This window comes from Xiphophorus maculatus, chromosome 2 (assembly GCF_002775205.1).
Source record: "Xiphophorus maculatus strain JP 163 A chromosome 2, X_maculatus-5.0-male, whole genome shotgun sequence".
Taxonomy (NCBI): domain Eukaryota; kingdom Metazoa; phylum Chordata; class Actinopteri; order Cyprinodontiformes; family Poeciliidae; genus Xiphophorus; species Xiphophorus maculatus.
Window position 1 is genome coordinate 29866567 of NC_036444.1, and position 12443 is coordinate 29879009.

At 38.4% G+C, this 12443-nt stretch overlaps 2 protein-coding genes across 5 annotated transcripts in view; one reads left to right on the top strand and one right to left on the bottom strand.

The window, feature by feature from the left end:
- The window catches only part of cftr (cystic fibrosis transmembrane conductance regulator), an 83039-nt gene extending 77221 nt beyond the window's left edge, over window positions 1-5818 (top strand). Inside the window, exons 26-27 of the mRNA XM_023349894.1 lie at window positions 890-995; window positions 2664-5818. Coding sequence (XP_023205662.1) covers window positions 890-995; window positions 2664-2879 — 322 coding nt within the window. The 3' untranslated portion in view covers window positions 2880-5818. The remainder of the gene's footprint in view (window positions 1-889; window positions 996-2663) is intronic.
- Window positions 5819-6972: 1154 nt separating this feature from the next.
- The window catches only part of cttnbp2 (cortactin binding protein 2), a 99040-nt gene continuing 93569 nt past the window's right edge, over window positions 6973-12443 (bottom strand). For 3 of the 4 annotated variants that reach the window (XM_023353390.1, XM_023353385.1, XM_023353381.1), the window contains 2 exons: window positions 11103-11207; window positions 6973-8064 (listed from right to left, as the gene is read on the bottom strand). In XM_023353390.1, the coding sequence (XP_023209158.1) occupies window positions 7741-8064; window positions 11103-11207 (429 nt within the window). In that variant the 3' untranslated portion in view covers window positions 6973-7740. The remainder of the gene's footprint in view (window positions 8065-11102; window positions 11208-12443) is intronic. The other variant, XM_023353383.1, reaches the window with a different exon arrangement.

Sequence of the window (12443 nt, forward strand, 5' to 3'; positions counted from 1 at the left end):
ACTAGGTTTTTAAATTAGGAGCAGAGCTGATGTCTCTGTAGCTGCGTTTCCATTACAAATGTGCACAAAACGTAGTCAATATTCCACTAATAGCAACCCCCCCCCCCCCAATTTTGCAATTGTTGTTTCCATTAAACAAGAAACACAATTAAAATCACACATGAATAAGTTTGTTCATGGAATAAGCCATTAAAAAACAAAAACAAACCATCCTCCTTCTACCACTTCATGTCGTCTTCATCATCATTTTGCCAGTAGTAACATCCGGCTGTTTTTTTTGGGGGGGGGGAAACAACACTTCAGTCTTGCACAGAAACACTTAAAAGTTTTTTTGAAACCTGTTGTGTTTCCATTAAGCAAATTTGTTTTCGGAATTTCAATTTGTGCAGTTTTACGTTTGATGGAAACTGTTGAATGGTAGCTAACTTTGAGTCTTCCTGTCATGTGACCTTGCTTTTCTTGGGTAAAAGTTCATTTGTCAGACATTGACAGGGTTTTCCATTTTCTGATCGAACCCAGCTTCTCCTCCACCGTTCCTGCTGCACGTTCAGCGTCCCGCTGCGCGTTCAGACGTTTGATCACTTCCAGGAAGCGATTAAAAGTTTGTATATTTCTTTGTGCTTGTGGCGTCCTGCAGGATGAGGTCACAGTGCAGAGCAGACCATGCACGTCCTGTCACTGCATATGGTGACAATCTGCTGTGCTTACAGTAATGTTGCGCCCTGTGTGTGTGGTTGGTGTAAGCATGGACGCAAAACATGATCATGGAGGGAAATGAAGCTTGAAATGAGCGATCCAACTCCATGCTGGCTTGTCTACAGGTTAAACTTTGATGGTGCTGCTGGTGATAATGATGACGATGGCGGTGTGTGTTTTTGTGTGTGAGCAGAACGCTGCAGGTCCTGAGAAAGACGCTGAAGCAGTCGTTTTCCGCCTGCACCGTCATCCTGTCGGAACACAAAGTGGAGCCGCTGCTGGAGTGCCAGTCGTTCCTGGTGAGTTTCTAGCAGCTTCAGCCTCACAAAGTCAAAGTCTCTTAATTAACGTTGTGAGTTTAGACATGTGTTTGTTGGCATGTCAGTGATGGGGCTTGGTGGCTGAACAAGGTGATGGTGTGAAGGGAATATCTGACAAGGAGGTTTTGTTACATAAGAGCGCAGCAATGAAATCATTTTTAATGTCTTAATTTTATCCTTCTAGCTCAGGGGACTACAACCTGCTATATATACGGTATACTGTATATACACACACACAAATATATTTTTAATTTAAAAATAAAAAGACTTGCATTTTTTCTCTCACTGTTTGAAGTTGAATCAGACCAAACTTTTCCTCTTTTAGCTTCGTTAGAATTTTGCTAAATGCCAGAAAGCTTGGCATTTAAATTTTTTAGAATTTTTTTGTAACTTTTGTCAAATTCAAAAGTTTGCATACATTTGGTCAGTATCAGAGATGACTGTCTTTTAATCTGTGTGGTAACAATTTAACTTCAGACAGAAAAAATTAGTTTGTGTATTCTAATTTGGTGTATGTAAATATGTGGTCTCAACTGCATTATATAATGCAGATTTTTTGTATTAATTTCCTCTTTTGTCATGAATTAGTTACACAGATGTTTCAGAACAGAAGAAGTATTTCAAATCTATTTTTTACTTGTTTTTAGGTTGGAAATGCTAAATGTATCTATCCTATTTTTATTTTACAAGGTTAAATGTTTTTCTTTATTTCAAAACCTAAAAATAGAAGAAAAAAAACAGCAATTCTTCAAAAATGACAACAAAATTCTATATGATAAACTGGTACATTTACCAAACCTCTAATAGTTGATGTTTATATTTTTTCCCAAAAGGTCACAGAACGTTTGTGGCTCTAAACGAGTTTTAAAAAAAACTTTTTATTGGACTGAGGATGAAAATGATTCTGTGTTTTGTAATGTTTGCTGAACCCTGTTCTAGCTGAACCTGTAACTCTACAGCTACAACGATTAATCGGATTAATCATGAGCGAAATGATTATTGAAATAATTGTCAACGTAATTTAGTAATACATTATTACTAATTGTTAGCTGGAGTATACAGACTCAAAAAAGGTTAATTGGTGAAAGGACAACACACTAAGAGCAGTAAATGAAAAACGTACAAAAATACATTTTGCATCCGAGGTAAAAAAAAACAAAAAACAGTAAGACTTCACTTGACAGGCTGCATAAACATGACATGACATTGTTATAAACATGACATAACACCTGTTATGAACATGAAGGAATCTTCATGTTGTCATGAAGTATCATTTGGTAAATAATGACACATTTCATGCAAAGGTACATTAAAACCTGCATTAAAAGTCCATTAAATGTGTCATGACAAACGTCATTATTTACCAAATGATACTTCATGACAACAGTCATAAACATTCATGAATTCTACTTCATCATCATAACAGGTGCTATGTCACGTTTGACAGTGTCATGTCAGACTTATGCACACCCCTTCAAATAAAGTGTTACCAAAATGGCTTAAATGAAAAATCTGCAGAATGTGCTAAGTTGTTTTCCGATTAATTGATTAGTCGATTAATCGTCAAAATAAACGATAGGTTAATAGATAACTAAAGTCATGGTTAGCTGCAGCCGTAGTTACAACCGCTTCTCACCTCATCCACAGATGATCGAGAAGAGCTCTGTGAAAAGCTACGACACCATTCAGAAACTCATGAACGAAATGAGTCACCTGAAGCAGGCCATCAGCCCCGCCGACAGGCTCCGCCTCTTCCCCACGCCTCACCGCCTCAACTCAGTCAAGAGACCGCCGCCTCAGACCACCAAGATCTCGTCGCTACCAGAGGAAGCTGAGGACGAAATCCAGGACACGCGGCTTTAAGCAGCCAGCCTCGCGCCGACGCAGACACACGAACACAACCCAGAGTCTGATCCAGCCTGTACACAGCAGCCAGTCAGAACCACCTGACTGGTTTCAAACAGAATCACAAACAGAGGGATTCGGCCATAGAATCAGTTTTAATTTAAAAGAGCAAAGGAAACAAAACAGAAATATTGATTTTTAATTTTTTTAAATAAAGCTGCATATTTAAATAGTATATTTTTAATAATTATAAACATGTTTTTTTATTTTAGGTTTTTTACAGATGACACTGGCACAACGCATGTGGCTGAGACAGTTTTACTGAAAGAAGCACAATTTGATCACTGTAAGACACAACAACCAATGTCTGAATTATTATGACATTCAGATTGATGTCAGAATTTCCTAATATTTATAAATTACCCTTGTAAATTTAAAATACACTGCATTTTAAACTCTAATGGGATGCACCGATAAATCGGTCCTGATTTCTTTTGTTTTGGGAGATCGGTGATCGGCCGATACTGATATGTGAAGCTGATTTTATCTACTTTGGCAGAGGTAGATTTTTCTTCTTTTTTTGCTGTTGTCAACAAAAAATCAGCCACTGTCCTCTTCTGCTCTACAGTGAGACGTCTGACTGCCAGACCAACCCACCAGTTCATAGTTAACAATAGTCACCCCACTGTTACCAATCCTGTGACCTTCCTGCTAACTTTACCAACAATTCAGACAAAAAAATGGTACCAGCCAAGATCAGAATCAGCAGGTCAGACTTTTTAAACTACAATCAGTGCACTCCTAATTTCTAACATTCATCAACTTTGCTTGGCTTTGATGATTTTATATATATTTTTTTTAATCAAAGTATAAAACAGAAATTACTGGATGTATGGCGTTACTCTACTGACAACTCAGAGCAGCTGTCTGAATCATTTGTCTGCATATGTTTGCATATCCAGGCTCAATGTGATCTTTTAGATTATATGCAGAGTAAATGTGACGGAAAGATGAAGTAACACCCAGCTTGGTATGAAACACCTGCAAGAAAGGTTTAGAAAATCTGACTGAAACGTGAAAGAGGATTTGTGTGAAGCAGTGAGTGGAGGAGCAGCAGGGAAGGAAAGAATCCTCCTTGTGACGGAGCGGACGAAGTCCATGTGGAAATGCTTCATACTCTGGAATTCTTTGTTGTTCCTTCAAGTAATTGGCAAGTTTCAAACACACAACTAGATTATGACTTCTCCAACCATTCCACTAAAAACAAACACGGTTCAGTCTTTTAGTTTTTTAGTTTTGGTTGCTTGGTAGTAAAGCCGCGCCTCCCACAGACACTGACTCCGCCTCCGTTCTTCCGGCTGTTTTATGGCGCCCTTTCGTCATCGTTCCCACTGGCAGCCTTTCAAGTTCAGTGTCCACCAATCGGCCATAACATTATGACCACAGAAATGTAACTAGTACTCAGGATTTGCATTGGTGGATCAGGGGATTTAGTTCCAGACGCACCTAATTATAAAATCACATTTATCTGGTTGATTTATGTTCTGTTAAAGTTTTCAATCATCATTTAATCTTGGCTACCTTTTGTCTTTTACAATAAGCCATATGACATGTCAACTACAACTCATTGATGTAGTTCAGACTGCAGAAGCGTGGAGTCATTGGTTTATACGATGTAGAGCCAGGGTTTCCAAGCTGCGGCACGGGGCCAATCAGACTCAGTAAAATCTGTTGTCACTATCCAGTGACTTTTACTCAAGAGCTGACTTTTACTGCACCCAAATTTGCTTGTATTGACTTTACTAAACCTTGTTAAATACAACAAGCGTTTTGAAACGAGTTGCCAAAATATTCTTCTGCTCAGAGACATTTTGGTTTTTTTCCAGATGATACCCAGAATCAAAGTGAACCTGTAAAACCTTTAACAGCATCCCTTTCCAAAAGCAAATCTGACATTTAATTAAAGTATTTTATGCTTGGATTATTGAATGATTGTTGAATGTGTGTAAGAACTCTCAAGTACTTCTGATTTAGATGTTGGCCCATGTGTCATTAAGTTTGAAGACCCCCTGACACGGAGAGCAAGCATCTAGTGGCCATTAGAGGGACTGCACCTACCAATGCCTTGATATCCAGTTATTAACAAATAGCTGGATATCAAGGCATTGATAACTTGCCTTGATAACTTAACTTTCCTCCTGCTTGTCATCCAAACCCAGAGCTTTTCTGCTCGTGGACCAAGCAGCAGGTATTTGCTTCTGATTTGGACTTGGTTCTGCTAAATGATTAATAAAATCCAGAAATGTGTCAGAGTTTAACCTTTGAACTCAGCTCATGTGTTTTACATGGAACTGCTTTCTGATGATGTACGTCAGAACCTTCAATTAGTCTTCCTGACCCGAGAAGAAGCCTCGCTGGTGTCTGCACACACACACACGCACACACACACTCGCCATCATAGCATGACGTTGTTGACTGATGCAAGTATTGAGTGATGACTCAAACCCCCCTATTTTTCTATTTGTATGCACTTTTCAGGCTCCCTGAGGTACTCTCATCAGCTCTCTCAGATCATTTTTTAATCCAATCATTGAAATAAACCAACATTAAAGTTTGAACTCTTGTCACTAGCTAATGCGTTGTGCAGATTTTTTTTCATTAGAAAACAATCATTTCTTTTGAAAGTTGGAAAGTCATTTTGATTCTTTAAACATGATCGTTTCTTCTTTTTGTTGAGGAAAGCGCTTTTGAAACTGAATATTTCTGAAGGTACCGTGGAGAGGAGTCTTGTGACAAGTTTGTTTTTATAAATATATATATATACATATATATATCAAGTAAAAAAAATACTAAAACTTTTTATCACTCATAGGAAAGGGACACAAATGTCCAAAGAACTGAAAATGTTTTTGTTCAGTCATATGTATTTGGAGTAAAACTAGATTTGGAGAATTTGACTGTGTGGCTGCGTCTTCCTTTTGTCACAACATCGACATTATTGCTGACGTTTTTGGATTTTGGTTGTGTATTATGTTGCTAAAAGCTGTTTGGTTCCACAAGACAAACTATTAAACACCAGCTGAGTCAGTCTGGCTAACAGCAGCTGTCAAGGTTTAGTGTCAGCTGACAATATTTTAGCCATATAGTGTTTATGCACAAATCCTGCACATTTTGAGTTAATTATATGCAAATGCAAATTGTACTAAGTATATTTTCTGGATATTTAAGGGCATTAAAACACACTAAACATCTCAATCTTTGTCTCTTCGGACTATGAAACTCGTCTTTTCTTGGTTTAGAAGTGTCTTGACTCAGAGCTGGTCTCCGGTTTGTGACCAGATTTTGGAGTATAATAACTCATTACCTTTAATCTCAGGATTAGTTTGGGTTTTCCTCTTAACTTTTTTTGTATTGGTAAATCGTAAGACAGAACTTCTCTCTTCAAATTTCCCAGAGTTCCTTGGTTTTTCCCATTTGTCTGAGTGTTCATCGCCCAACGTCTGGGTAAATCACAATCAGGAAGTCATGTTAAATGATAATCTATGATAACCTTCAGCAACATTAATTAAAGTGTCTGTGTTTGATCCTGTATGAGTTAGAAAAAAATCTAGACAATTTAAATCTGATTCTATGGAGACCTGCACACGCCAAGAATAAGTAAAGAAAATTTCAAAAAATTAGAACAATTTTATTTGGATTTTTGTGCATCAAATAATTCTTTAGTGTGCAATCACAATATTGAAAATAATGGAATGGAACTTTTTGACCACAAGTGAAAAAAAACACGGGCGCCCCTGGAGATAAAATGTATTTTTCTTTTTTATTGCAGTATGATCATTACTAAGGTTAGAAGACCTTGTTAAATAAAGGTGCATTAGCCTTTATTTAGGTTATGTAGTTAAAATGTGATATCTATTCAGGCCTAACAACAAATAAGCATTAAAACATTTTCTTTTAACATTTGTTTATACATTTTCTTTATACATTGGGTTATAAACTTATGTCTTGATTGAAGATGACTGAACAAACCAAAACTCTCCAGACTGAAACACTGGTTTATTATTATTACTAATGTATAACAGGCTGGAAATAAATGAACACGAGTCTGGTGGAAACATTGGGCATTTAAAATATTTATTATGGCTTACAACTGACAGAGGACATCCTGTGTTTATGCACTTCTATTACTTATTGCCACATCCCATTCACTTTGAAACAAGTGGAGGGTTTAAAACCAAACTTATTCTACAAACACTTATGTACAAGGTTTAGTGTTCTTTTTGTACTTTTCTAAGTTTCCTCAGCAGGTTTTCATCACTGTACAAGAGTAATACCACGTACACCAACCTGTAGAGCATTTAAACGTACTCTTATTTACAAATATATTTGGTAAAACCCTGATTAATTTCAACAGTATTTAAACCAACCTTGCAACTATCTGGAGATAAAACACTTGAATGTCTCAAAATACTTAATAGCAAAAAACAAGAAAGAAGAACAAAAAGCCTGATAGTGTGTGTTTTATTTCTGGTGTGACCTTATTCCTACAGGAGAAGAAGACGATTTCACTGTAAGTACACTGAAGGGCTGAGCCGTTCCAGATCTGAACGCTGTCCCATGATGCAATGGGCTAAAACACTTGAATTAAGGCAACAGAACAAAAACAACCTGCTGCTTTACTTAGTTTTTTTTTTTATGTTACAGTGTTTTCACTCCTACATGAGCGCGTCATTCAAATACTGTAGTAGAATCCACTATGGTCCCCAAATATACAACTGCAGTACAGAGTAGCAAGTACAGAGAAGTACAAATCCAAGGTCATCAGGTACCAAATCTTTACATTGAGAATGGTTGGAGGTGGTGGGGGTGGGGGTGGGGGCTACTGGTTGCTATGGTGCAGGTCTCTGTGGAGGATCCAGATGTCGTCTTGTGAGCTGCTGCGCTCGTTCATACTGTTGCGGTAGAAGTTGCTGTTGGGGGGGTTCCGCTTCGTTCTGCTGTTGGCTGGAGCTTTCCTGAGGCTGGGGGGGGTCTGGGTCTGGTTGTTATTGCTGATGTTGCAGACGCTGGACGCCCGCGTCTGCTGCCCCCTGCTGTTCGGGATGGGAAGCTGCGACTTGACCCGGGGGCCGGAGCGGCGGCTGCTGCTCTGACAGGCCGGCTGGACAGAGCTGCGGCCCGGCCCGCCGGGACAGACAGCCTGCTGGGACAGATGGACCGATATCATCATACAGGAAACAGAACCTGGGGTTTTGTCAAAGTACCAGCAAAACTATACAGGGGGTCTATTAGCACTGGAAGTACTAGAGAAATGCCAAATGGCCTTTCTACCTATGCAGTCTAGAGATGGGCCAACTGACCTGAAGGATTTTATCTAGCAGGTGCTTTTGTTCTGTAAATAAGGCCATTACCTTATAAGTACCCTGGTAATGGCCTCAACGCATCTCACAGTTGCACAATTGTTCCTTAGACTTAGTCTTAGACTGACTTTGTTGTCATTTTGCATGCACAGGGTGTATACAGAACGAAATTTCGTTGCATACGGCTCAGGACAATGTTTGAGGTTCCAATGTTGTGAGTAAAATAAAATACAGTATAAAATATGAATATAAATCTAAATATAAAATATAAAGCGCAGGACTGACAGTAAAATAGAAGTTATTTAGCTATGTACATGTGCAAGGTATAAAGTGGAGACCAGTTTTTGAGTGCAGTCCAGTTAAGAGTTCAGCAGTCTGATGGCAAGTGGGGAAAAAGCTGTTTCGGAACCAGGTGGACCTGCACCGGATGCTGCAGAACCTCTTTCCAGAGGGCAGCAGGGAGAACAGTCCATGGTGGGGGTGTGAGGGGTCACTGACGATGTTTCGGCCTCAGGACACGCATCCTGCATCGATGGTTGACCTGACACTTCGCCCTTTTGCCTGAGCTGGGTGTGGAAGGTTGTTGCCGAAGCAGTTTCTCCTTGTGTGCCTTCTTCTCACTCACATGAGAGTTACCGAACTCTTTTGCAAGCTCAACCAGGAATTCCACCCGTCTCTCCTGCACCCCAATGCATTCCTGATAAGGCACATGTGCATTCAGTGCTGCCATGTCAATCATGTTTGCCAGGTTTGCTGACCAGCTGTCACATAGTGATGGAACCTTGGTCACCCCCCGCAAGATAATGACTGAAATAAATGCCATTAGTTCTTGTGAACTAAATAGGTGAAGCAGTCACCTATTTATCCTCCACAGCACAAAAGGCTGAATGCAAATTTGCATGTGCAAAGTCTCCCAGATCTCTTTTGCTTACACTTTTTGCATGATTTTTTGAGGTGGATCAACACAATTAATTTGGTTAGTTTATTCCTAAACTGTCATTTTAAACCCACTTAGCTTTATTTAAAAGAAAAACATTACTAATTTCTTTTAGAAAACCCTTTGCATATTTCTTGAAACAGATTGTATGTTTTGCAAACTCTATGTACATTTGGCAAAATGACCTGGATAATGCAGCACAACATCATGGATCAGCTGCAAAAGGTCACATCTCTCCAAAAACACTTCATGTATGCTTCAAAACTAAACTGACGAGTTGTAGGTATCATAGATACCCACCCCCAACATGGACTATTCACACTCCTACCTTCTGGCCTGACGGTCAACGACCACATTTACAATTGAAGAAGGGATGCTAATTTGAGCCATCAGAGTCGTCAGTTTGGACTCAGGGCCTTTTGGCTCTGTTTCAGTAAGTCTGGGGAGAGGTCGAAAACCCCAGTACTCCTAGTTGACTCTACTCAGAAGGGGTTTCATTCTGATGGTTTGTGCATTTGTGAACACATTGTGACATGCAGCAGCTGTGTTTCCATTAACCGTAAAGTTACGCAAATTGAAATTAGGTAAATAAGTTCACTTAATGGAAACATGCCAATTTCAATGTTTTAATGAGAAGTTTTAGTGTTACGATAAGTTGGTTTTTGGGTCTCATCAAATCACATCACATGAGTCACATGGTCAAGCCTGATGTTACTACTGGCGAAAATGCAGAAGAAGTTGTTGGAGAATGATGAAATTGTTTTTGTTTTTTCTCGCAGCATCACAGTTCATAAAAAGTTGTGTCATTTCAAATGTTGACTCCATAACTCTTCTGTAAAATCACAGACTACAATTTTCCCCAAACGCCTTATACGTAGCCACTTCCAAGTAGGCGGGGCTTGTTGCTCCAACGCCTGAAGAAGATTCTGACGTCTCCCCTGATTGGCTGATAGATGATGAGCGCTAGCACCATGACTGAATTGTGGTGCTAGTCCATCACTGCCATGATTTTTTAATTACTTTTTCAGGTGTAATTTCAATTTCATTTCTTTTTTAATAGAGACACTGCAGTTGTGAAATTGTGTTTTTTCGCCATCAGCAGAATACAGACTAAGATTTGTGTACATTTGTATTGGAGGCACAGCTGGTGCTGGAGAATTCAAATACTTTGAACTTTACATTTTATCAAGTCACAACCACAAACATTTATTTTGAAGAGATTTAAAGTGACAGCCCAGCACAAAGTGGTACAAATTATACATGATTCTGAAGCTTCTCTACAAAGATGAAACTGCCTTTTACCCTGACACCTTAAAATAACTGCCATTAGCAAAGCTGGAACATTTACACAAAGTTGATTGATAGCGTTAAGACCCTCCTCCTGGCTCTGATTGGTTGTTTCTGCTAAGCGGTGCATTTCATTACTGCAGATGGCAGTAGAACCACAGGGAGGAGCCAGAGAGGTTTGGTTATCTGTCAGGCCATGATGACAGTTTGAACAAACATATTTATTAAACTTACATACTGCACATTTAAAGGAGTTTTAAAACAATTTCCTAAGCTTTGAACATATTTTCAACTGGCAAGCCAGGAAAGAGTTTCAGAAAACAATCAAAAGCTCCACAGTGACTCTGGAGGAACTGCAGAGAGCTGCGGCTCAGTTTGGACAATCTGATGACAACCATTAGTTAACTCTGGCCTTTATGGCATTTGCAACAATTTCAGTCTCTAGATGCCTTACATCAGTAAACGCAGCAAAAAGATTTAAATGATCTGAATACCAACTGCACAGCACTCTTCAGATTTTTCTTCTTTCTGTTTAGTAATTATCCAATAGTTTGAGTTGGGATATCACACAAATCCCAACATTTGTGATGGTCATTTTAGAGAGGATAATGCAATAAAAAAAGTGTAAATATTTGCATATATGAAACTTCTCATTACCGCTGACTGCTGCTGGACAGCTGCTTCCTGGTTAGACTTGTGGCCAGGCTGTTCCTTACTGGGAGTGCTGGGAAACATGATCAAGCTGTCTTTGACCTGGGAGATCTGTGGGACCCAAGAAGAAACATCTGAAAAAACTGGGTAAGAATACCTGAGGATCAGCAACGAAAGCTCTGATAAATACAGCAGGTCCACAACATGACATGGCCTTCCTGTGGTCTGTGCAGAATTAGCATGCTCAGCTTTGATGATCTATTTTTGAATGTGAAATGTAGTGTCGTCTCCCACATCAAGTACCAGTTACCAGAACAGGAGCTCATTAAACATCAACGCCAGCACCAGACACACAGTTAGAATGACTGTCAGCTATGAGTCAAACGATTAGCATAATGCTTCCTGTCTTATCAGTAATATTAATTATGTTTTATAAATAAATAAGTGACTTAGCACAAACATGACAATTAGCCAACCTTAAAATGTGGATCTGTACATAACTCTATACTGCCTGGTATCTGTGGCTAAATCAATTCATTTCTAACATTTTATCTAGGTACTATATAATGCTAAAAAAACACATATTATAACTGCAGTAAATGGTGAATGTTTCTTGTTCTAAATGGTTTATTTAAAAATTAGCAACAGGAAGGAAAATAGGTTATCTTATCTTAATTAAGAAGGTTTAATTCTGGGAACTACTATCTTTGGAGTCGACTAATTATCAATTGCTCTGGTTTTAAAAAGTCATGGAGTCATGCTAGCTAGCTACCAAACTTTAAAAATATTAAAAGATTTTTATCAATTTGACTTCATTAAGATCATTTTCTTTTTAAAAAGAAGTTGTTTATTTAAAATCTAGAGCAGTATCTTTGTTTAGCACATTACATACTAATCATGCTAGCTGTTAAGTGCCTTGAGACACATTTGTTGTGAATTAGCGCTGGTTGAATAAGCTGAATTAAATTGAACCAATAGCCTAGCAGCTAAATAGCTTGATAATATTAGTTTTCAGAGTTAATCAAATAAAGGCCAGAGCTACAAGATGCAATAATATGACTTGCAAAATATAAAACAACCTACTGCTTAAGATTAGCTTGCATTTTATCTCACTATTTGAGACTGAAGAACACCATTATTTTGTATTTTTCTAAATATTTTTAGGTATAAAAAAACTCAGTTGTGATGTGCTCAAATTAGAACGTGAAATAGCTGAATGCTATAACTCTTAACTGTGTTCTCAACAACAATAAAATATTAACAAATTTATTAAATTAGTAAGAATCGTGTTATTAAAGAGCAGCAATGTAATATTTGATTTATTTTAAGTAGAAACAATTAGATCAT